The sequence below is a fragment of the Notothenia rossii genome (genome assembly GCF_949606895.1).
Source record: "Notothenia rossii genome assembly, chromosome: 8".
NCBI classification, from domain to species: domain Eukaryota; kingdom Metazoa; phylum Chordata; class Actinopteri; order Perciformes; family Nototheniidae; genus Notothenia; species Notothenia rossii.
Window position 1 is genome coordinate 75,731,393 of NC_136906.1, and position 26,481 is coordinate 75,757,873.

At 40.5% G+C, this 26,481-nt stretch overlaps 1 protein-coding gene across 1 annotated transcript in view; it reads left to right on the forward strand.

The window, feature by feature from the left end:
• The window catches only part of LOC307016392 (exostosin-1), a 431,895-nt gene that overhangs the window by 366,160 nt on the left and 39,254 nt on the right, over positions 1–26,481 (forward strand). Inside the window, exons 4-7 of the mRNA XM_079645497.1 lie at positions 2,663–2,756; positions 7,275–7,382; positions 17,499–17,618; positions 26,342–26,474. Coding sequence (XP_079501623.1) covers positions 2,663–2,756; positions 7,275–7,382; positions 17,499–17,618; positions 26,342–26,474 — 455 coding nt within the window. The remainder of the gene's footprint in view (positions 1–2,662; positions 2,757–7,274; positions 7,383–17,498; positions 17,619–26,341; positions 26,475–26,481) is intronic.

A 26,481-nucleotide genomic window follows, 5' to 3' on the forward strand; every position in this document is an offset into this window, starting at 1 on the left:
TAGACCCTAAATATAGTCTATATTAAGAACGAGAAAAGTGTTAACATATATATCCTTTTTTGTAAACCTATGACAAATGTGTGAGGGTGATGACGTCAGAGCATCGTCCTATGTGCCAGGGCTTAGCCCCGGACAGCCCCAGCCCAATTTAACCCCTGGGTATTTGTGAGGGAGCTCCTATATGGCATTACCCCGCTGAAGCTCACCAAAGTTTAACATATTTCATAGTTCAAAGTTTTGTCAATTGTTTTGTTTATTGGTCAAATACTGGTTTCTAATGGTTTCTGAGGAGTTTTACTGGAATGAAAGAGCACAGAGTCTACAGAAGCAACAAAGCAGCATACTGCATTAAACCTGACCTTCACAGAGAGGTTGAAGTTCATGTGGAGAGAAGGCTTCAGTAGTCTGTCTGCAATCTGTTTAGTTTTGCTATCTTACAATCAATATAGTAAATGTGAGGTAAAGTGTGTTGCCAATGTAACCGGTTAGAACTCAAAGTTGCGATGAGGTCTTAAAATGTATGGAAAGGGTCTTAAAAAAGGTCTTAAATTTGACTTCAGGATTCCTGCATATACCCTGATATAATAATTATTTCAGTCAGCAGTGTGTCTGTTTTTCTATTTTGTTATATTTGGTTATGTCTTGAGTGTCACCAGTTCAAATTGAACGTGGTTATACGGAAAGTCAGTAAATGGTAACTCTAGATTTGCGAAACCTATCGTGAGACTAAAATTACCGACAAACTATCCAAACCTTAACCATCAGAGGTCAATGCCTTACCTCAATGATCTCGAGAGACTTTAGCATATTGAAGGTTAATCAAGATAAGACCCTATTATGCTTTTTCGGGGGTTTCCCTTTCCCCTTAGTGTGATATTACTATTATTATTAGGATCAATCTAAAGGACTTTCCTTCTTAGCGAGCATAGCATTTTTCAAGGACGTTACCTTTTTCATCAAAGACATGCTTGTAGAGTACTAGCTCCAGCACACCAAGAGATACACTGCAGACAAATAATGAAACGTGCAAATAGAAGAAAAAAAAAGGAGTCCACAGGTAGCGGTTATATAATCAAACACAATTTCATCTTATCAAGATATGTGAAGAGAGAATGTCTCACCTTCAATTCAGGTTTATTAAATATTGATCTGACAGCATGGTGCATTTTGTCCGTCAAGTGAGATCGATGTGAGTGTTTGAAGGCAGACACTAATATTTTACAGCTAGATTTATCCTAGTGAGAGTAAGCTGCCCCTCACAGCAGGGTTTCACTAAGAGGTTAGTCTAGACTTTAAGCAACAGATGCAACACGACTGTAGAGCTTTCCAGGAATCCATCCCAAATCTATTTAAGTATCAAACACAACTCTGTGTAGTTTGCTTCTTCGTGAAGGACGGCAGCTGGATTTACAGCACTAACAATGTATTTTTTTTTAAGGAGACAAGTCATGGTCATTTCCAGGTTTTTATATTAGTATTTAGTGTCTCTACTGTGACATTATTTTTCATCTCTTTTCACCCTCTGTCTGAAACCAGAGCCCAGTCTGCTCTGATTGGTTAGCTGGCCGGCTCTGTTGTGATTGGTCAACCTCTTAGAGATGTGTAGGAGAGAACTCCTTCTGCAGCGAACTTTGTGATTTTAGCCTTTGCCGACCATTCACTACAACCTGTATAACACACTACAGGAGAACCCCCCAAAAGCAGCATAGGGCCCCTTTAATGATAATAGATACAGCCCAAGTATCTCCATTGTAAAAATAACCTGGATCCGTGCCATCTCAAACATGCCCTCTCAATGTGAAATAACCTTTCTGCCGCAGATAGTTTAGATAAAAAGGCTAATGGCTTCATACTGAAAGGTGCGGATTTAATTGAAACAGATTTCTCTACAAAAAAGACTAAAATAAAACATTCATACCCTCCTGAGAGAAGGTCTATAGAAACTCTCTGGAGTGTTCCACGTTCACCTCAAAATTGGGGTTGAATTTTTCCACTTTCAAGTCACTGCTGTTTGTCCAAAGTCGATGAAGAAAAGGTATTGTGTGTGTGTGTGTGTGTGTGTGTGTGTGTGTGTGTGTGTGTGTGTGTGTGTGTGTGTGTGTGTGTGTGTGTGTGTGTGTGTGTGTGTGTGTGTGTGTGTGTGTGTGTGTGTGTGTGTGTGTGTGTGTGTGTGTGTGTGTGTGTGATCTCTGGGCTGGCCTGAGGATATTTCAGATTGCAGGCTAATCTGTCTGGGGATCAACTGTCCCCACAACCTCACCAACAGACACCTGTGTGTGTGTGTGTGTGTGTGTGTGTGTGTGTGTGTGTGTGTGTGTGTGTGTGTGTGGGGGTGGGGGTGGGAGGGGGGGAGTGGGGGTTGTGATGGTGTGTGTGTGTTAGTGTGTCTGTGTGAAAGAGGAGGCGAGCTAAATAAGATGTCAGGTGTCCAGTTTGTCACCCAAAGACAAGGTCAGTCTAACCGCCGCTGACAGAATCCGCCTGTCACATAATAACAGGTTATTTAAGAAAAACAAACAAACAAGCAGTCGACAATGAAATCTGTGTTACGCCGCTCCTCTGTTTTAATGATTGAATGACCAAATCCTGTGACCTTGATTTGTTGTGATGCCTGCAACATGTCTTGTTACTGAACTGGTTTTTTCTTTGTGTTTTTGTGCAGGTTTGACTACCAGGAGCTGCTCCATAACTCCAGTTTCTGCCTGGTTCCCCGGGGCCGACGGCTCGGATCCTTCCGCTTTCTGGAGGCTCTGCAGGTGTGTGTGTGTGTGTGTGTGTGTGTGTGTGTGTGTGTGTGTGTGTGTGTGTGTGTGTGTGTGTGTGTGTGTGTGTGTGTGTGTGTGTGTGTGTGTGTGTGTGTGTGTGTGTGTGTGTGTGTGTGTGTTTGTGTGTTTGTGTGTATTTGTTGGTGTGTAAATCATGTGTGTATGATCTGCTGTGGATTATGTGATTGCATACTGTTTATCTACGCACTGACATCAATGTGTGTGTGTGCATGGTGTGAGGATACTACAGCCCAATAAGGGAAAGTGGAAGGTTCAGTATTTATTAGGTAAACGGTGTTATTTGATGGGTTGAACGAACAGGTAAAAAGACAAAAGTATTTACCAGTTGTGAATGCTGTTTCAAAATGCATATGACCAATTTTTTTATTTATGTTATTTCTTATCTCCTAATGTAACATTCTTAATACCTTACATCTTATCTTAATTAACTTCATTGCAAAGTGTCCACACTGTCAGCAGGTTATTCTTATTCTGGTGGAGAAATGATCTTAAACTGAATCAAGTCTTTCTATTTCAGGTCTCAAAACAGTCACATTTAAAGATACTGAATTGGAACAATTTTTTGAAATGTGTGTGAAGTTTAACAATACAAACTCCTCCTTAGTTCATTAAATACTTATTTGACATTGTTGGTAACATAACATGGTGCTTTACAAAAGTTAATCAACATGTAGCCCTCAGGATGTCTTGGCTAACAGCCTCTGGAGCTGCAGCCGAGCACTTCAACAAATCAAGTTCCTCGTCTTCCTCGTAGCAACAGCTGATCTTATTACTATTGACAACCTGTCATTTCCCTGCCACAGTAAAAGCCTGTTTCTGTGGATACACCAGCGAGAACCATCTTCAGACCTCAGACGTGTTCATACATTAGCAACTTGTTTCCATCTGTCTCTGTGTTGTGTTGACATTAAGTATCTGACTCTGACTTTTATTGTTTAAATTCTTCTTGTTTTTCCTCACTTTGCATCAAGTGTGTGTGCGTCCTCTGTCGTCACAACGCAGAATCAGCTGCTGTCTAGAGACATGATGGGTTAGGACACCAATTGGCAAAATACAATCTTGATAGGGATAGTGGTGGTCTCATGGATAGTGAGGTGGGCTGAAGATCGGAAGGTTGTGAGTGACACCACCACTAGTGGGCCCTTGAGTAAGGCACTTAGTCCTTAGTTACTCCAGGGAGAATGTCCCTGTAATTGGTCATTGTACGTCGCTTTGGATAAAAGTGTCAGCTAAAGGAAATGTAATGTAATGATATTTGTATTTTATGTGTGCATGCATGTCTTTTTCCTGGAGAATGAGTGCCTTGAAGTCAGAAACACGTAGGCTTTTATAGAGGACCTTTTATGCTTTCTGCTTTAATGAACATCAAAAGGCACATTCTCACCTGAAGTATGGGCAGGTTATACATTAAAATAAATAAACTAAGTTCATCAACCCCTTTAAAGTCTGTAATTGGAACTTTTGGCACCATATGGGGCCCTATTGTATGTTAAAGAAATGTGCAGGTAGAGGAGGATTGTTGTTGTGACATTACAAAAGAATAGGAAGAATGATTGGAAGGAAAAAAGTGAATTACTTTGAATTCATTTTATAGTCAAGCTGATTATTTAAGGGCTTTTTCACTCAAATCAATCGAGAGGTGGAAAAATGGTTCGTCTTTGTGCGAAGGTAAAACTAATCATCAACATTCAGAGGACAGGAAAACAAAGAGACATGTAAGAGGAGGGCGGTGGTTAAAAGACAAGAAAATAAAAAGTCATTTCACAAAGCCAGACTAATGAAAACCGGGAGAACGAGCAGGTCACTGATCATGCAGCGGCATTTTGTGAATCTCCTTTCATCTCTCAGCTTCACTTGATTGAAATGCAGCCCAACTTGAACATTAGATGAAAATACTTATATTTAATTTTTACCCCAACTCCCAAAGAAACATGGAAACATCATCTGTCATTATAGTGAAGCCATGACCCATGTGACGTGTGAATAATGACTCCATCAGTCCTCTTTTATAACAAAATTAGCATGTATGAGTAGTTTAAAGAGACCCTATTGTACTTTTACGGGTTGTCCCTTTCCTGCAGTGTGTTATATAGGTTTCGGTGCATGTAAATGGTCTCCAAAGGCTAAAATCCCAAAGAAGTATGATGTATTTATTAGATAATACTAGAAAAGCAGGGACGTGCGCATACGGGCTAATGTTGCCAGGGCAACGGCCCGTTTGGCCTTTTGGGCTGACCTGCCCCTCTGGAGAGAGCGAGGGTTTCTTTTTCTTTTTTCTGTTGTGGCCGAATCAACATGAGAAGCCCACAATTAGTATCGTCTTGTCTCGCTGCGGGAAACTCACTTTGTCAGCGCTGTCATCTGCCGGTGAGTTAAGACCACCTCATTGTCCGATTTTGGAAACTTGATTTTGAGTTGTCTCATGGCAGTTAGGGTATAAGGGACAAACCAGGGGACTTTACTTCCTCTTGATTACGTCGGTTATTTACCAAAAAACACCTAAATATAGCCTACTTGTTGTTATTGTGCTTCTGTCTTTCTGTGTCTTTTCATCTGTAAACTCCCTCAACCGGGCCGCTCACTCTCTTTTCTTGATCGCCCTCTCGAGGGTGAACAGTTCAATGTCCCGCTTCATTGTAGGAATTCTGACATGTCTCTACCACTTTAGGTTGACCATCTCTGTTACTAAGTTATGGAATACTAAATAAGTAATTAGATACCTTACCGTTACTGCGCTCATAAAGAATGATAAGAATAATGCGTATTGAACTGGTTTCATTAATTAGTGAGTTTATTTAAGGTAATTAGTTAGAAGCCCTATCTTATCAGTATGTCTGCACAGCAGTTACAATGGTCAAACTACATTAGAACAGAATTGTCCCCATTTTGTCTTTAATAGTTACTAACATTAGATGATTTAATGAGATATGGATTGCAAAACATTTTTAAAATCAAGTCACCGAATGCAAGTAGTCGCCTTAGCTTATTTTGTTATGGGATGTGAATTACTGTTCAATTTAGTTGATGTAATAATCGTTTGGTTTCTTTTACATTAAAAACAAGTTACAATTTTCAAAAGGTCTTATGTTTTTTATCGGGGGAGGCCCTTTTTCCAGTTTAGAGCAATAGCCCCTCCAAATGTCTGTGCACGTCCCTGCTAGAAAGTATCTGTGGATATATACTTTATGATGAAACTGTATATAATTAGTCACCACATCCAATGATGAGTTATAGTTTTTGATAAAAGCATTAGCAATCTTTTGTTAATTCCAATTTAAAGCGGACCTATCATGCTATATTTGAATAATATAGTTTAGGACCATACTTATTTAAGGCATATTTATACTTTTTATTTTTTTAAATACCAAACAGATCATGCATTTTAGCCATTCCTCATTTCGCTCAATTGAACACTGCCTTTACATGGGCTGATTCTGTGAGAACAGCACCATCTACAGGCCTGGCATATGTACTACAGCGTCTCCAGCGCTTTCTAACAGCAATGTCCGTGGCTGTCTCCTCCTGATTGGTGGAGTTGGCCCAATAGCCGTAGAGCCACTTCTGTGACATCACAGAAGTGTTCAAATCTGGATCAGTCTGTATCAGATCCGTTGCAGACCCTTTTTAAGAGATTTGGGTATGGAGGAAAATAGAGAGGGTTGTGTTTTCTGACACTTGGTGAGCTCCCTGGAACACCGGGGACACATATTCATGTATAAAAGATGTACAAAAGTGCATTTTGCATGATAGGTCACCTTTAAATTGATTTCATATTATTAAAAATGAGAATATATCAAAAGTTGCTCCACAGGTTTATGAATGAAGTGTAAAATATGTCTAAGTCAAACCTAGTAAACAGATACTTTCCAATGTATTAATAACACATTAATAAAGCCAAGGATGGACACTTTACTTGCCTCATCATTAAGTTACTTCACAGAAACACTGAGCGCTCCTGTGGGGAGATTCAAAGAGCCCCTGCTGAATTAAAGCCCACTAATGAATCCTCTAGATATTGATGCACACAGTGAAAATAAATAAAATACCCTTTTTTGTTGTCCTTAATCTTTTTGGCAACTCTGTTTTTTTCTGCAAAACTCACTTGGAAGGCGTTTAAAGAGCGTCTTCAGAGAGGAGCTACCTAAGAGGATCAGGAATATTTCCTCCTAGTGCTCATGAGTCTCTGGGATTTTTCTCCTTCTCTTCCAAACTGGGAAAACTCGTCAACAGTGAATATATTATTTTGTCTTTGATGCAAAAACAGTCCTCTGACGGGGAACACTTGAGGTTCATTACCAACTTGTAATAACATCCAAAGCTTAAGCAAACAAACAAAATCCTACTAGAAGGACACAGAAAGTTCATCAAACGATTCATATAGTTCTTTATTAAAGTGTGGAAAGATATGTTCACCACTGTGTTTTGTTCAACTCTAGTTTCCCGACAATTTAGAGGATTTATATTTGTCTCCTCCTTCTTTTCTAACAGGCGGCGTGTATCCCGGTGATCCTGAGTAACGGCTGGGAGCTTCCCTTCTCTGAAGTCATCGACTGGAGGAAAGCCGCCATCATTGGAGATGAGAGGCTTCTGCTGCAGGTAAAAATACATAGATATACAAAGAAGGGACAAGCAGGGATGTACAGGAATGAATGATTTATTATTACAATATACAATAACAGCACGTGTGCAAATGTGGATGGGCACAGAGGGAACAGCGCACATGTGGCAAAAAATATACTATCATTACATTTAAGAATACATAGTACTATACTATTATTTCTATAAGGGCGACGCCTATAGAGAGACGAAGTCCCTCCCCTTCAGGAGACCTCCATGGGACCTTATTTCGGAGAAATTATCTATTGAAGTCAATGAGAGATAACGTATCTCTCAATCCCGTTTGAATTGTGCCACGAACTACACATATGATGTTTGTCAATCTTAAAAAATAATTTCCGTAAAGTTTGTCGTAAACTGTTGAAATATAAGACTATGAAAAATATGCAACTAGAAAGACTACAAATCCCAGAATCCCGGTCCCGCATGCTGGCTCTTACGAACCGACTAACTCCCCTTGTGTGTATGTACAGCTCTCAACATGCCCAGACTTGGAGTGATTTTCACCTCTTTTAATACTTTCCGCCTCGTTCTGAAAGAAAGAAGTGAAATGTGCCAACGTGACGGCCGTCTTGGTGTGTGGTGCGAGATGGGAGATGTAGTTCATTGAGCGGTTTCACACAAAAAAACTGTAACTTCACAGTTTCACGACACATTTAAAAAAAATTGACTTGCAAAATTATCCTTTAAATTGACAAACATCATATGTGTGATTCGTGGCACAATTCAAACGGGATCGAAAGATAATCTTTCTCTCTCCATTGACTTCAGTACATACTTTTTCCAAAATAAGGTCCCATGGAGGGATACTTGTCTGTATATAGATATTCTTCAATGGTTAGAACTCTTTCAACAAGAAACAATAAAAATGCCACTTCACAGCGGACAGGAAATGGTTTGCGTTACTTTAAGAAAAAGATCAGAGCGAGGTTTCATTTCATGACATTAATAAAACTTCTGCCTCAAATGAAGACTGTTTTTTTCTTGATAGTCAACATATGGTTTGTGTTACGACCCGTCCCCCTACCAAGCGGTAGTGGCTCGTGGGAAGACCCGCAACATAAAAACAAACCACACCAAACACACAATTAACGGCGAGCATTTATTGACAGCACAGCCGTAACTTAAATGCCAACCGGCAAAAGGAACAAAGTCTGGAGGACGGCAAAAACAAACAAAAAGGAAGAAGGGGGCCTGGGCCAGCCACACCATGGGCCGTAGGACCCAGAACTTCCCTCCTCTACCCAGAGATCTAACACAGCCTAAGGGAAAAACAAAGCCGCGAAAAAACCTAATCTAACATCCTCCAGAGTTCACACAATAATAAGACAGCAAAGAGAATTACGGATCAACACGTGGGGTGAGAGGCAATCCACGGATAGAATCCCTCGGCATCCATCCATCCATCTTCTCCCACTTATCCATGGTCGGGTCAAGGAGGTAGCAGTTCCAGCAGAGAGCCCCAAACTTTCTTTTCCCTGGCCACATCAACCAGCTCTGACTGGGGGGTCCCAAGGCGCTCCCAGGCCAGCGAAGAGATATAATCCCTCCATCTGGTTCTAGGTCTACCCCTTGGTCTCTTCCCAGCTGGACGTGCCTGGAACACTTCCCTAGGGAGGCGCCCAGGTGGCATCCTAACTAGGTGCCCGAACCACCTCAACTGGCTCCTTTCGACGCGAAGGAGGAGCGGTTCAACTCCGAGTCCCTCCCAGATGACCGAACTTCTCACCTTATCCCTAAGGGAGACGCCAGCCACCCTGCGGAGAAAACCCATCTCGGCCGCTTGTACCCGCGATCTCGTTGTTTCGGTCATGACCCATCCTTCATGACCATAGGTGAGGGTAGGAACGAAAATGGCCCGGTAGACAGAGAGCTTTGCCTTCTGGCTCAGCTCCCTTTTCGTCACACGGGGCGGTAAAGCGACTGCAGTACCGCTCCCGCTGCTCCGATTCTCCGACCCATCTCACGCTCCATTGTTCCCTCACTCGAGAACAAGACCCCGAGATACTTGAACTCCTTCACTTGGGGTAAGGACTCATTCCCTACTTGGATCCATCGGCACCAGGACAGGAAAAGAGAACTCTTCTCCTCCAGCTTCTCCTCTTTAAGTCGTCCCCAGCTGAATGTAATTAGGACACCTGGGGGAGGCGGAGCCAGTGGTGGACCAGGTGTACATGCGCAGCAGAGAGACAGAGAAAAACACATAGAGCACGTAACAGTTTGTAAAGTCAGGAGGTACAGCAGGAAAATGTCAGGCTAGGCTGCTCTCAGACTTTATATAATTTTACGTGAAAAGTAATACAACTTAGTATATACCAAATACACATTTATTGTACACATAATTGTGACCCAGGGTAGATAGTATAAAGGGCGACAAAATCTGTGTCAGGAGAAGGTTTTGGTGGATGGGTTGGTCCAAAAACCAAGAACACTGCTACTTAGTGTCCTCTTTAAAGAAGTCCATTTTATGAATTGTTTACATCACTTAAGTATGTTTTGTTGCAGGAACAGTTATGTACTGATTTATGTAATTGCCAGACATTCTTAGGAGAAGGCAAAGATAGAATATGAGGATACATTGAAAAGGCATTTGTGTTTAATGGAACTTAGTTATCGTAATTTCTTATGAACAAATGAAATCGCATGTTGACAAGTGAGGATAACATGTGGCCTTTCTGGAGAGGGTAATCCAGTGTCTGGGTGTTGAAACATCTTCCCCTAATATAACATCATCCGCCCAGCCCCCCCTCCCCAGGGGATCACAAGCATCCAGCTTTGGTTCAAACAAAGAAGCACAACACATAGATCAGAAATCACTCTTAAATCCATAGGAACAGACGTGTTGCAAATCTTTAAAGAGATGGCTATTCATTTATTAAAAGGGGTCATGTTTTCGATCAGAACAATTGAATTACTGAGAGTTTACCATCGTCAACATGTGGAGATGTTTTGTGGGTTGCAAATGTTCATTTCAGCGCAGAGTGTATAATTAACTTCCATCAGCCCATAACTGACGTGCAGACGTGTGTTTCAGGAAGGGATGGAAATCAAATTGCATTCATGTGCCTTTTAATGGATTTTATTTTATTCTGACATGACAGCTGTGATATTCAGAGTCACTCACACCTCCGCCAGGGACTATTTTTATCGAAGACAGATTATTCCAAAATGTGATCTCCTTCTGTTCCCTTTAATTAAGGCAGTGTGCAGAACTCTTGATATTTACATTCTGTAATTACTCTCTATATTTCCACATGCCACCTGTGTGACCTATGCAGCCACCTGCACATGGAGTGGGAGTGGGAGTGTGTGTGTGTGTGTGTGTGTGTGTGTGTGTGTGTGTGTGTGTGTGTGTGTGTGTGTGTGTGTGTGTGTGTGTGTGTGTGTGTGTGTGTGTGTGTGTGTGTGTGTGTGTGTGTGTGTGTGTGTGTGTGTGTGTGTGTGTGTGTGTCAGCTGGATGTTTTCACCAGCTCGCTCTGCTAGTCTCCGTGTTTCACTTCAGACCAGCAGAGTGAACTGTTGGCTGTAGGCCAGATGGAAAACAAGCACAAACATTTTTGGAATTTTACACTTGTAAAGATTTACATTGGGGTAGTTTGATTTCCTTACAGGGGTCACCATTAACCTTCTAGTTAACCTAAACCTTGTTCGTCTTACACTAACCCCTAAAACCAGACACTACTCTGCCCAGGCACAGTACAGTCTACCTGCAGATCACTCCACGTTGGAATACTAAATCAGCCTGCACACAAGCAGAGGAGGGAAGTAGTGGAGTACAAATACTTCATTACTGAACTCAAGCACATGTTTCTGGTATCAGTCCTTTACTCCACTACTTATTTTTCTGACAACTTTTTACTTTTACTTCTTACATGTTGAACACAAATACCTGTACTTTCTACTTCTTACATGTTGAACACAAATACCTGTACTTTCTACTTCTTACATGTTGAACACAAATACCTGTACTTTCTACTTCTTACATGTTGAACACAAATACCTGTACTTTCTACTTCTTACATGTTGAACTCAAATACCTGTACTTTCTACTTCTTACATGTTGAACACAAATACCTGTACTTTCTACTTCTCACATGTTGAACACAAATACCTGTACTTTCTACTTCTTACATGTTGAACTCAAACACCTGTACTTTCTACTTCTTACATGTTGAACACAAATACCTGTACTTTCGTGTCGCGCTATCATAGCTCCATCAGCACCATGATAGTGTTTCTCTGTGACAGGCTTCCATTGAAAGTACAAACTTGGCTTTTAGACCAATAAAAGCATCTTGAGGTTTTTGTTTTTCTCTTAATACACAAACGTCTATCTAAAAACTGGCTGATTGAAAATAGGGTTCACTATTACAGAGTTTGAACAAAACAAGCATTTTCACTTTAAGTTGCTTTATGTTGTATAAGCAACTATTAAAGGTTTAGAGCCAGTAATAAAATACCTGGTTTCTTACATGCTTGGCGTCTAAGAATCCAAATGTGTAACTGATGTGGGGAGCAAAGCAACAATTCAAAAGATTTAACTTTTTACACCAGAATCGTAAATTATTCTTTATGTTTAGATGTGATGTTTTCAAATAAAATAAAATAAAGTTTTATTTATAAAGCACTTTTAAAAGCGATTTTTGATCGAGCCAAAGTGCTGTACATGTAATAAAAACACATTACTACAATCACAATAAAAGACAATGAATTACAACAGATATATAAAAAACACAGGGGATAGTCAGGTGTCGTGCTCAGCTCTGACTAGAAGGCCAGGGAGAAGAAGTGAGTCTTAAGAGTTGATTTAAAAACCCCTTGGGTCTGAGCTGACCTCATATGGAGGGGCAGAGTGTTCCAGAGCCCGGGGCCAGCTGCTGCGAAGGCTCGGTGCCCTCGGGTTTTGAGCCTGGTCTTGGCCTTGTTGTATTTCACACATTAATTAATTGTGTTGATGTATTAGACATTAAAACCGGGGTAACATTTAAATGTGTGTGCTTATTTGTAAGCTTTGATAAACACTATCCTTAGAGACAGGGCCGCCTTAATGCACGGGCTGACCTGGGCTGAAGCCCAGGGGCCTACGGAGATCGGGGGCCTATCATGAGCCAATTAAAAAAATATTTTTATTTTTTTTTAAATCTTTTTTTTTTATTTCGGGTGTTTTTTTAAATAAACAAATTCTTGGCTTTCAGAATAGGAAACTTTCATTTCCAAAATCACACGATAAATACATTTTTGAATCTTTTAAAGGGAAGACGACAGCTCTCCCTCGCCACTCTGCTGTTCCACAGCGCCGCCCCCCTCCCTCCACTGAAATTATTATTGTAAGACGTAGAGTAATGATAGATAACACAGCAAGGTCCGTTACAGTTTGTTTTCATCTGATTTTAAAAAAACAAAGTCTTGGCTTTCAGAATATTAATTAAACTTGTTTCGGCAAATTCAGATGATAAATACAACTTTGAAATTTGTAACGGCATAATTACAAGCGGAGAACGGAGTAACTTGACGTCACAGCAGGCATAACAACAGCCGATGTTTCTCGTGAGGGTTTTCCCCGGGAAACAAACACAATACACACAAACGCAAATATACACAAACACACACACACACACACACACACACGTCAGAATGAGAATATGTTTCACATGTGACTTATTCAAATTGCGAGTGATTGAGTGAAGAAAAAGTTTGAGAGAGGCGCTCGGAAAAGGAAATTGTTGAGGGAAAAGGAGTTTCGAGACAAGCAGTTATTACAAAAAATGCCGACGCTTACAGGTTATTTTAAACCTGTAGGCCAGGATGAGGAGGAAGGACAGATGAGTTCTGTACCGAGCGGTAGCGGTGCCGGCCGCGGGGCCTCGGAGACAAGTAGGCCGTCTGGTTCTGATAGCGATGGAGTAGCGGGAGAGGAAAAACAGACATGAGGGACATTATCTGTTGGAGGAGATGGAGAGGACGACGAGGACTTGCTACGTGGAGGGGAGCCAACGGCAACCGGACAAATACATGAGGGAGATACGTCACTCATATGGAGGAGAGGACCAGGCGCGTGTAGAGCAGAGTGGAGAAGTGCGATCACAGAGCCTGCCGAGGCTATAAATGACTTTGATTTGTTGTTTAAATAGGGGGCCTACAAAAACTATCAGCCCCAGGGCCTGATGGCAGGTTAAGGCGGGCTTGCTTAGAGACCAAAAACAAAATCTTCCGGACTTAATCGTCACCTTTTAGGAACTTTATTTATCCTTCAAGCTCAGCATGTTGGCTTTATTGCTCAGTCCAACTAACACAAGCAATTATAAGCATTACGATATTTGGTGCATACATTTGGAGCAGATGACATCATTCGTGCAGTGTTAAATAAAAATAAACATGATTCCTGTTGGTAAAGGGATTCTGGATGCTTGCCCTCTTTGTTTTACTTTAATTTTCTGAATTAGAAACACACACACACACACACACACACACACACACACACACACACACACACACACACACACACACACACACACACACACACACACACACACACACCACTTCAGGGGACATTACATTTACTTACATGTGTGTGTGTGTGTGTGTGTGCGTGTGTGTGTGTGTGTGTGTGTGTGTGTGTGTGTGGCACAACACCTGCTGAGAGAGTTGAATCTCATTACTTTCAATTACATCACCGAGGAGTGCAATACTTGGCTGTTTAATATGTAGAGTTTCTAATCCCCCTGTGGAGAGGAGATATCATGCACTGCACACTCAGACACACACACACACACACACACACACACACACACACACACACACACACACACACACACACACACACACACACACACACACACACACACACAATGCCCCTGCTGAGGAACCTAAACACTATTAAAGTCAATGGAGGGAAGAGAATTGAGCTGATTTGATTGCTGTTGTTTATATTCCACCTCAGAGAGCGGAACAATTAAAACTCGCTCTGCTGTCGTCGGTTCCCACGTCAACATCAGAGCATCCTCCGTTAGAGACTGGGACGCTTTAGTCTAACCCTATTTTCTATTAGAGTTTACACACTTCACTGGGAAATTACAGTGGTCCCGCTTATCCTTAAAAAGAGGCATTAAGGTAATTCATCTAAATTAGAACCTTGAATATCAAACGTCTTGAAATGAAGAAATACTTCAATTATTTTTAAAACAATGTGACATGGGATCACTTTATGAATTTGTCTGGTATTTAATTTAGTAAATGCTTCTCACACTACTGCCCAACTGATCTGGATAGCTTACAAATTGCAAATTAAATGGTATTCATTTACATTTCAAGTGGCATTTCTTCAAAAAACTCTCAACAATTATTTAATCTTCCTTGCCCTTAAGTCAAAGGAACCAGAGTACATTGTAAAAATCACTATTAAACACTGATCAGTTGACCAATCACAACAGAGCCGGCCAGCTTACCAACAATATCAGATGCTTCATGCAACAAAACATACTAAAGTGATACACATCAATCTGAAAGTGTTCTTTTGTTTCAAACAGGACACTTACGGCCCGTCTACACTACAGGCATCAAAAAATCTTGAAGCTGGGCGTGTCTGAAGCTTGGCGATTTTTTGCGAGCAACGCGACCAACAACCAATCACATGAATCTCCCGCCCCCGACATGCAAAGCAATAGCAATGTTAAAACGAAGTAAACTGGATATAAACTCTCCAAACCCACTGTCTCTGCCACCGCCCTCCATGCCTGGTTCCTCCGGTTTGTATCCCGATAAATAGTTCCGGTCGTAAAGAACCGGGTGATTTGCTACCGTAACATCTCGTTTGGAATATGAGGAAATGAACTGCGGTCTGTCTCTCCCAGCTTGCACGCGGTTTGATTGGCTGCGCTTGCACTGGCGGGATTTGCATAAACGGGATTTGATTGGCTGATGCCAAGCATCGAGCCTCAAAAGTTGAACATTGTTCAACTTTTGATGCCGATAGATGCTCGTGATGCTTGCAAAGCCATGCCATGCTCCCCACAATGCAGTTCGGCGAAGATTAAAAATCTTCTACGTCACCCCATTCAAGTGAATGGGCGAAACGTTGAAAGCATTTTTCGATGCATGTAGTGTAGACGGGCCGTTAGTAGCGGTGTCCTTTGTTTTTCCACCAAAGCCTTCTCCTGTCACAGTCTCTCTTTATACTGTCTGCCCTGTGTCACACTTATTTGGATAACTTAGAAAATGATTATGTCGGTTATACACTAAGAATATGAAGTGCTTTAAGAAACCTAAAAATATATCCTTGCCAAATGTACGGGTTCACTTGTCTCATAGTGACAAAGACAGAAGACTAAGACAGAAGACAGAAAACTGTTTAAATCAGACTGAGAACAAATGAATACCAGAAATCAACTCTCCCAACCCTCTCAGGGCTTCCGTACTTTTCCACTGACTTTGTTGGCAATACAACTTGAGTGAAGAGCTTCCAGGATGGTGGCCAGATCACCAGAAGGGTCCTGAGCCCCAAATCCACCTCCTCCTCCTGAGAGCTGATCAGGAACATCGTTCTCATCATAGCCTCTTCAGCCTCATTGTCAAGCAGCAGCTAAGGTCCTGTCTGACCTCATCAAGTAGCTGCTTTGTTTTTCTCCCAACCGAGCATTACGAGAGCGCCTGTGTTCCTGCAGGATGTTTAGCAGGTTCCCCTCTCCCTCTCCTCTCCTGATTTCCCCCCCTCACTGCCTCTCCCTGAGGTGTTTCTGCTGCGAGGCACAACAGCTGCTCTGTCCTCCATGACAATCTGATCTGGGACCTGCAGTTTCCACCAGGAGAAGCTTGTTCAGGATCCTAGCCTGCAGAGCTTGTTGCTGTCGCAGAACTCCCTTTGAAGCTGTTCGAGGAACAAAAACACATCTGGACAATTTATTTTATTATTTGATATTTATCCAAAGAAAACAAAAAAATGCACAATCGTTTTTTTAATTTAATAATTTAGGAGTTACAAGGCAAGTGGATACAGGTGCAGTGTCACAGATACACAGAAGAGAGTAAGGTGCATTCACAAGTAAAGACAAATAAGAAATGACAAAATATACATGGAGACAAAGAAGAAAACCAAAACTGTGTGTGTGTGTGTGTGTGTGTGTGTGTGTGTGTGTGTGTGTGTGTGTGTGTGTGTGTATGTGTGTGTGTGTGTGTGTGTGTGTGTGTGTGTGTGTGTGTGTGTGTGTGTGTTTGTGTGTTTGAGGGATTAGAAATAAAGTGGGTAAATGCCAAAATTATAATTAAAACGATATAAGTAACAATGTAATAGTCATAGTCACGGGGGGGGGCATGTAAATAGTAGCAGGACCTCAAAGGAGTTTCAAGGGGTTTGTGGAAAGACTGCTATCTTGGAACGTTATCAGTAAAATATAACAGATATATTGCACATATATGAGTTTAGGAAAAAATTAACTCAATTTATTATCACAATAACCACCAAACTAGCTACTACAGTTCAACAAGACGACTGCACAGGAGTGACACCTTTACTTTAGAGGAAATGTATCCAGATGATGTCCCAACATGTGGTGTTAGTATAAATGTGAACTTGACAAAACCCACTAAAAAAAATATCTAAACGTCAACAATTCCTGGATCACATATTGTACAAATATACACTTTTATACAATTAACGTTGGGCAATACCATCCGACTAAAAGACAGCTTTTAAAGAGCCCATTTGGTACATGTTGGGGTCTATCTAATAAGGCAGTGTATGTCACAAAAAACCGTTGTCCTGCTCCGAGCATTTATTGATTTGAACCTGTTTTTAAACGGCTCTTTCTAGTCGACACTTAATACTTCCTAACAGAAGGTGTGAGCAGAGTTTGGAGATGGACGGCAGGTGGTTTGTTTGCAATCTGTCCTGGGGATACGCTTGTTGACAGGCAGAGTAAGATGTGATGCCGCTGAAAGGGAAAAAAGAATTTCCTCTAATCTTTTCTGCACGTCCACAAAATTACTTATGCTTCTTCTTACGCCTTTTTTTCCCCTCTCACTCAACATTGTTTAAAATCTAACTCAATTTATCTCACTGTGTTTTCTGTCCTCTGGCTTTTCCTTCCCCCTTCCTCCAGGTTCCCTCCATTACTCGCTCCGTGGGCCGTGATAGGATCTTGGCTCTCCGCCAGCAGACTCAGTTCCTGTGGGACGCCTACTTTTCTTCAGTAACCAAAATCGTCTTAACTACTCTGGAGGTAAGCCCGGGGGGGAAATGCTCTTAATGGTAGTTTTGGATTAAGTGTTGTACGGAGATTTTGATTTAAGCTGCTACATCGTTTTTCTGTACTGTACATCGCCGCTGGCTATTCCTCACCTCACAGAGATGAACTTTAAAACTCTTTCTACAGTTGTCAGTTATACTTTTAAAAAAAAAAAAGGTTAGCTGAATGTGCCCTCTCTTTTTCAGCAATGTTCTGCTTGATATCCATATGTTTTAACCTAGAAGTAGCTCAGAACACTTAGCTGAAGGGCACCTGGAAAGTCGTTTTTCTGTGTTATTTTCTGACCAGTCTTACTTTTTGTAGCTTTTTACAAAACTGAAATGTTCCACTCAGCAAATAGTAATCATAGTCTATGACTTGATTTGACTACATAACCTTAGACATGAGATCAATACACACTTAGATTTCTTACTTTCGATTAGCAAGAGTGCATATTCTCTTAGGAAAGGGGTGGGGAACCTTTTTCCTCTCAAGGGTCATTTCAAATTTTTCAACATCCTCCGAGGGCCTTACAAATGATTGACCTCTGCTTAAAAATACTAAAATTACAGCCCATTCATTTCGCCTTTCTTTCATGCCGTGCAAAGAAAGAGTAACCTCTTAATCCAGATTTTTTACCTTGACTCGTGCATGCATTCACGTGCACGGTTGTGGCATGACCACCAAAACAGAAAGTATATTGGACACAAGATGTGTGCAAAAGTATTTAGTTTCCTATCCATGTGGACTGATTTAAGTGGGGGGGACCTAACCTCCTCTAGGGGGGTCCTCACCTCCTCCAGTGGGGTCCGGGGGGCAGACTCCCCCGGGAAGATTTTTTTTTAAATGTTGAAAGTTAAAATCATCAATCTGGTGCACTTTGAGAGCAACATTAGGAGATATATGGATACATCTCTCAACATCAATATGAAACAGAACTGTAAGCAGATTTATTTTTCTTTATGGATATTTTACAAATCGCTCCCCTTTCAAACTGTATTCTTGTTTATTAATACAAACTTTTATTTACTGTCATATAGTATTTTATACCTGTTTACTTTATTATTTTGTTTTTTTATAACTATAATGATCATATAAAGATGTGCCTTTACCTCACTGGTTGTAGAAAAAGCTTCTATTCGTTAGCATAGCTAGCTAACCAGATGCTAATAACAACTAAGTTATTGACTGTATGATCAGTTTGACAGATGGACAGATCGCCACTGGGCTTTCAACTAAAGACACAGCCACGAAAATACTGCGGCATGTGTCCGGCTCCTTATGGGTACGACGTTCTGGTGCTCTCCGTCAGAACTGCACCCCTGTCAGACAAGACATATACCACGTGATGACACGTTAGGCTCATGTTGTGTTCAAGGACCCTGACCTTGGCCAGGAAAAACAGGCACTCGCTTGTTTAATTTTTTTGCGGTCTAGATTTCTTTAATTTTTTTCTTTTTTGCGCGTGTTTATAAATTACCTCGAGGGCCGTAGCAAATGGTCTCGCGGGCCGTATACGGTTCCCCACCCCTGTCTTAGGAGATCCAATTTAACATACATTTTTAGACACTCTCAAATCCTAAATGGTGATTTGTATTCACCCAACTGCTCGCATAAAACAACGTTTCTGAAACATAATTGACAAATGAATATTCAGTCGACAAAAAGCAACATAATTATTATTTTCAATCAGACAACTCACGTGTTTCTTAATATGTTTATTAGAAGCAGCATATAGTTTGAGTTTGGCGTCTAGCCTCGGGCCTCATCACTCCACAGATTTACAAAGAACATTGAGTGATGATTAACTATCCCCCGAGCCTACAGGTGGAAGCTTGGGTGGTGGGGGGGGGGGGCAGGGGAGCAGCAGCAACATGAAACACAGCAGCAGGAACATGAACGTAGCACTAGCAAGTGATCACAGCAGCAGCAGCAGCAGCAGCATAGCGAGGCAGAGGCAGGAAGACCTGGCAGCTTCAATAGAGCGGCATGTTGAGGACAATGTGTTTGGTTGGTTGTAAGAGGGACGAGGTGCGTCACGTGTTAATGTATCATCGGTGCTCGAGTTGACTGCCTGAACTAGCTCGCAGGCTTCGCCCCATTTGTGTCCCATTCGCTCCCATTTTGCCTCTGTTTTGGTCTCTACCATCTCCCATCAGATGCTAAATGCTATTTTCATTGACCAACTAGTCCAGGGGTGTCAAACTCAAGGCCCGGGGGCCAAATCCGGCCTGCGACTTCATTTTATGTGGTCCCACAAGAGCTTGCAAAGAATATAATATGTTTATTATACGGTTATATGCCGATTTACAGAAGCAGGTTGCCCCTACATGGAGCACAATGCATCTCAAATTGGACTTTTTTCTCAGAATTTGATTATTTCTTTTAAAAATATGCCTTTTTTCTCAGATTTTTACTTTTTCTTTTTAAATGTTACTTATTTTTTTCAAAATGTCACTTCTTTTTATTGATTGTGATTTTTTTTCCAGAATTTGGCTTTTCTTTTAAAATCCTTTTGTGACGTTCTCACTGAAGAGACTTGCAATTATATGCCCTAGACTTCTGCTTTCAGTCGTAGTTAATCATTAAGTTATTATTACCTTATCCGATAATAATCCAATGCAGAGGCAATAATGTAATATAATACATTATGTTATATATATGATATATTTATTAGGGCCGGGACTCGATTAAAAAAAATAATCTAATTAATTAGAGGCTTTGTAATTAATTAATTAATTGCAATGAATCGCATTTTTAATCACATATAAATATTTGACCTGAGAACAGTGAGAAGCAATTTTTTTCACATGGATTTTAGTATACCATTTAATAATGACTGAATACATAAGCTTAAGAAACAAAACATTGTTTATTTTTTTCAAGGTGGTACACTTGCCATAAAGTGTAGCAATAGCATATTTAGGAATATAGTACCTTTCAGAGATTCAGGTAGCCTATAGGTAGGTAGACCTTCTGTAAACTATAACACTTTGTTTTTTAAGTAAAACACAATACTTTCAAGTACATTCAGAACATTGGAAACCCTGACTATTAGAAAACATCTCTCTGTTGCTTCAGAGGCCATAACAGACTTTGTTGATTTACCAACAGTTGATTTAAAAAATCTAATCAATTTCAGTCCAACTCTCTCAATAACCTTGGCCAAAACAATAAACAGTTCAACATAAAGTGCCAGTTGCACCAACAACGTAATAAATAGTTCAACATAAAGTGTACCATTTAAAATAAAATAAAAAGTGCCAGTGATTGACCTCAATCCCTCCTATTCTTCCAATATCCTGATGAAAAATAAAATCTCTCTGTTGCATAGGCCACTGTTTGATCAACGCGAATTGGGTGTGGGTCCTTGTACTCCGAGTCGGGCTAAAGTCCACGCTAGCTTCCACGCTAGCTGCTATATGTTTTGCATTGAGGTGATACTTGAGGCTTGATGTGCTGCGGTGATATGCAAATTCCTTTTTGCATAATTTGCAAACAACCGTGCTCTTATTGACGCTTCCATCCGTCCGTTTTTTAAAACAAAATGTCCCATCCACGGGGCCAACCAAAGCGGTCTCATCAGCTTCTTCGTTCAAGTTTGACTATTGTTCACTGTGGTTTGTTGTTGTTTGAAGTCATGAACGTTAGTTGGTGCTCCAGTATAATCGGTACCCCTGAAACTCATCCAGTGAGAAACGTTCCGCGGTGCAAAAATAAGTGCGATTAAAATGCGTTAATTTTTGTGTAATTAATTAATCTTAATTAACGCGTTAAAGTCCCGGCCCTAATATTTATACATGTATTTTTATATAGTCTTAAATTTACAACCGGCCCTTTGAGTGCAAACATAATGCTGATGTGGCCCGTGATGAAATTGAGTTAGACCCCCCTGAACTAGTCACAGGCATTAACTTTCTGCCATTTGGTGTCAAACAGTTAACACACAGTGGGTTTATCACAGCTTGATTAATCTGCTAACAAGCTCAATAGATGCATCGTTAAAGTATGAGTGTGCCTGCTTTCAAGACAAAATAAAATCTAGAGACAGCCTCATTAAATAACCTCGCTAGTTCAAATGTAGAACATGAACTTGTCTCCTTGGATTGTAAAAACCTTCCTGCTCTCATTTTATTCTCTGTTAGTTCACTTCCTCACATCTTTGATTGAGTCCTCAAGGGCTGTTTGTTTCTGAATTCAGACACACAGCATAATGATCCTCTTAATCACCATCACCATCATCATCATCATCATCACCATCATCATCACAACCACCATCACAATCACATAAACATCAGAACAACAGCTATGATCCCTCTTGCAGCACACACTATTGTTGCAATCATCCTCACTTTTTATCATTATTTGCATCATCAAGTCACAGCGCTACCCAACTTCAGGCTCGTTCAGATGGCATTAGAGACATCCTCTGGGATATAATTACCAACATGGGAGATTGCTCATAGAGCGCCACAGTGACGCGTCCTAAAACCAGGAAGTAAACTCCTTCCGGTTCCTTCGTCAAAACGCAATGCAATTTCTCCGTAGGATTCTGGAAAATAGCTGGAAATAAGGTCTGTGGTTGAAACACATTTAAGAGACGAATCACGTTTTGTTCAGCCGGATAATCTCCACATGTCTACCCTACTTTTATCATTTTCTAATCATAAATCTAGTCGCCAGAAGCAAAATGCTAACGTTATGCTATAAACGAACTACAGCTTCAACGTCAAGCCGACTTAAGATCCATATTCAAACATACAGATTCTAAATGGTACGAGTTGAAGTGTTTGTTTGAACAGTCTGCAGGAGGCAGGGACTTGCTTTCAAGCAGAACAGGGTAAACAAACTTAGGAGTGTTTACGTGTTCGGTGTAATGACGTACAACGGCCTCAACTTCTGTAGTCCTATTCAGCCACTTGGTAACAACCATCGTTTTTCAGACACGTCAACTCTTCAGAGATCACCAGTGGGGTCACTGCTGATGGATTTAATGTCGTAGAACAAAACGTGATCCGTCTCTTCAATGTGTTTCAACCACAGACCTTATTTCCAGCTATTTTCCAAAATCCTATGGAGAAATCCCATTGGCTCTGAGGCGAGGGAACCGGTAGTAGTAAAATGCTAACTTACTTCCGGGTTTTAGGACGCGTCACTGTGGCACTCACATTAACACACACTTTAAATTCAATGTATTCTGCCTGAAATAGTGGAAAAGTACATGATTCAAGGCTTTTTCCACCACATTAGATGAACTTCACTTAGAGATGGAAAGCACCATTTCTTTAATTGGCCTTAATTGCAAAGGTGACGCTTTTTTAAATTGAATTATATGTATTTGTGGTGGTGCGTCATATTTTTAGAAACATTTATTTGACCTTTAAATGGCTCATCTCAAAGTCTGTGCTCCATAATTATGCTTCACGATTTCAAGTGAGTCCATTTAACTTTTGCTTAACATTGGCCACTTGGTCCATCTGGTGGTATTGCAGGATAATGTTGAATGCTTGAACACAGTAGCACAGGTCATAAGGTCAATAAACAAAAGTGTTCTTACATACTGGTCTTAATGGTAAAACAGTAAAAGCCCGGACTGACAGACTGTGTGTATTTTACTACTCCAAATTTGGATTTTTTTAGGGAAATCAATGTACGATAAATGCTAAGGGATACAGATACACCAAATATAGGCAACTAAATGTAGAGAAATAAAAAAAGAAACATTTTTATTCACCACACTGTTGAACAAAAGCTGAATTTCTTGCGTACAGTGTAGTACAGATTTGGTTGTTTAGCTTACCATGCTTAATATGTTATTCAATTGTGTTCATCCCATATTTGTTGGTATGTCTATTGTGTTTGCATGAAGCTTTTGGTTTCTACATGTGTGCTATTAAAATGCATCTTGACTTAAAGGAGACCTATCACGCAAAATGCAATTTTTGATGTATTTTATTCATAAAAAACTCGGGGCTACAACGGAGCTGATCCAGATTTGCGTCCGATATGACGTAATATCTGACATGTGGACCCACGGCACTATCAGAAATGTCGCTATCAGAAACAATGCCCGACTGTTTTGGACATAAGATGGTCTGTGTTTACATTAGCATCGCTAACACTCAGAGCTAACCTGCACTGGAGAGAGTATGTGTAAAGAAGCAGGATATAAAAAAAGGAACTGACCTTGTGGTAAACCCGCAAGAGAAAAAGCATTTTAATAACACAATTAAGGCAAATTGCAGCATATTTCCCCCTAAAATCACTGCACAAACAACACCTCAGTGACACCACTGATGCCCAGAGGTAGCAGGGTATGAAATTAGACAGAAGCCCACTGACAGCCGTGCACCGCTGTCCAGATGTGCTAAAAACTCAGAGCCAGCACGCCACCGGGCTAAATGGGTGAAATGAGGCGTTATTGATAACTGTAGTGGCCCACATACTGAGAGAGTGTGTGTGTGTGTGTGTGTGTGTGTGTGTGTGTGTGTGTGTGTGTGTGTGTGTGTGTGTGTGTGTGTGTGTGTGTGTGTGTGTGTGTGTGTGTGTGTGTGTGTGTGTGTGTGTGTGTGTGTGTGTGTGTGTGTGTGTGTGTGGGAGTGTGTGGGAGTGTGTGGGAGTGTGTGAGTGCGTGCTAAGAGCTGGCTTGTGTGTCAATTTTCCACAGATCAGTTGACAACAAAAGAGAATGGCGAGTATCCTATACTGTATATGTTGAGGTGAATGTTACTATCATATTTATTCAAAGTGTTCAAGTTAAAGTAGTATGTGTGGCTATAGTGGATATCAATTACTCAATAAGCATTGAAATTTAAATATAAATGAGCATTATGTTACCTTTGAATGCTTTACACATTTCCAAATTGGTCCATTTTAACCATTTAATACCTAAAATACTTAAATCAACATATCAATAGCTTCTTTCTTTCAGGTATGTGGTTCACAGGCTAGTGATTTGGCCTTCTGGTCTTTATAAGAGCGTACAAAATAAAGAAGTATTTTGTATACAGGAGTTGGCAGGTCATTTTCATTTGAAGGTCACAAGGTAATTAACTTCCTAAGGTCTCATATATCATTATATCTCCTATGATTATATGGAATTGACTAAAAACAGGTAAAAGGGCAAATATTTTAATTGTTGATAGACCTCCCTGCTGTGAGCAGTCCTAAAAGAATACTATCATACTATAATTTGTCAAACAACGTTATTATAAACAACGTAATTTGTCATACAACGTTATCAACTAATAATGAAACTACAGTATAATTAAAAAAGTGACATTTTTGTAGCTGAACTTCACTGGAACCAGACTATTTTATTGTGTTTAGAGACCAGTGGTCTTTCTCAAAAACCCCTGAAGATTTAAAACACTCTGAGGACCCTGACCTTTGGTAACACGTTAGATGGAAGACATTAGCTAAATAGCTAATGGACTCCTCATGTTGGGAGCAAGTTGTTTCCCCAAGTGAAGCAAGTGCCTGAGGTCTGTTCCCCGAGCGGCTGCAGCTAAACTGCTGTTTGCTTTTATTTCCAAATGTTATCACATGTCTATAGTCAGAGGGGGAAAGTGTAAAGAGGCCATGTTGAGGCAGCATGTGAATTTGCAATATGAAGTTTCTTGTGCTCGTATGGACAATTTATGGTTGCTAGATCAAACATCATGAGAGCAAATTGAAATAGAGTGTTATTCATTCTTCAGCTTTGTTTGTTCCTAAATTACTTTACATCTGAATTTGCTGTCCAGTTAAACATGATTTTTTCATATATTAACAAAAACGTTTTTTTTAAATCACACAATGGTTCATAAAATGTTAACTAGCTTAAAGTTAAGAAAAATATATTGTACGGCCATACCTATACAAAACATGACTGTGAAGTTTTTTGCTTAAAATACCAAACAGATCACCCATTGTAGCCATGCCTCATACTGCTCATACCCCTCTTTTGAAGCCCTGTTAGAGAAACAAGGATTTTGGGACCTTAGCTTTAAAAAAAAAAAAAAAAAAAAAGAGGAGGCGGAGCTAATGCCTGATCAGAATTCTACCGGAGATAAAGTTACATTCGGTTGTGATAAAAAGCCATCCTGTTCCAAACCACATCAAGGATCATTTCTGAAACAGTATGGAGCTCAAATGCTTTCTCTCTTGCGGGTTTATCACAAGGTGAGTTCCTTTTTTTATTTCCTGCTTTTTAAACACATGTGCTCTACACAGTACAGGTTAGCTCTGAGTGTTAGCGAGGCTTGCTAATGTAAACAAAGACCAGATTACGTCCAAAACACATTGTTTCTGATAGCAACTTTCTGTGGCATGATAGGTCCCATTTAAGAAGCAGGAGATTTGACCAAAACGATAAAGGAATATCTTTCAATAAAAACATTGAAATGTTCCTAATTTTGAGACACATGGTTTCCTTTCACACTCTGTCAAGCCCTGCCTTTATAAGTAGGAGACAATTACGCAGAGGAAAATTAATGAACTAATCACATCTTTGTCTTTTTTTGTCCTCGTCACACTTCATATCTTCACCTCTCTTCACTCCTCATGATTCCTCTTCCTTCTTCCTCACTTCTTTCTGTTTCCTATTATCTTCTTTTGTGTTTTTCATTCTGTGTTTCTAACCTGTTTGATTTGTGTTCTTCTTTCTTTCCCTCCCATGCTTCCTTTCTTCTCCTCTTCCTCTTGTTTCTGTACTTTCTCCGTCTCTATCCCTCCAGATCATCCAGGACCGTGTGGACTCCCATGTGTCCAGAAACAGGTTGTTGTGGAATTCCCTTCCTGGTGGTCTCCATGCTCTCCCCCAGTACTCATCTGACCCCGCCCAGTTCCCTTTTTACTATGCCATACTGGGTAAGTG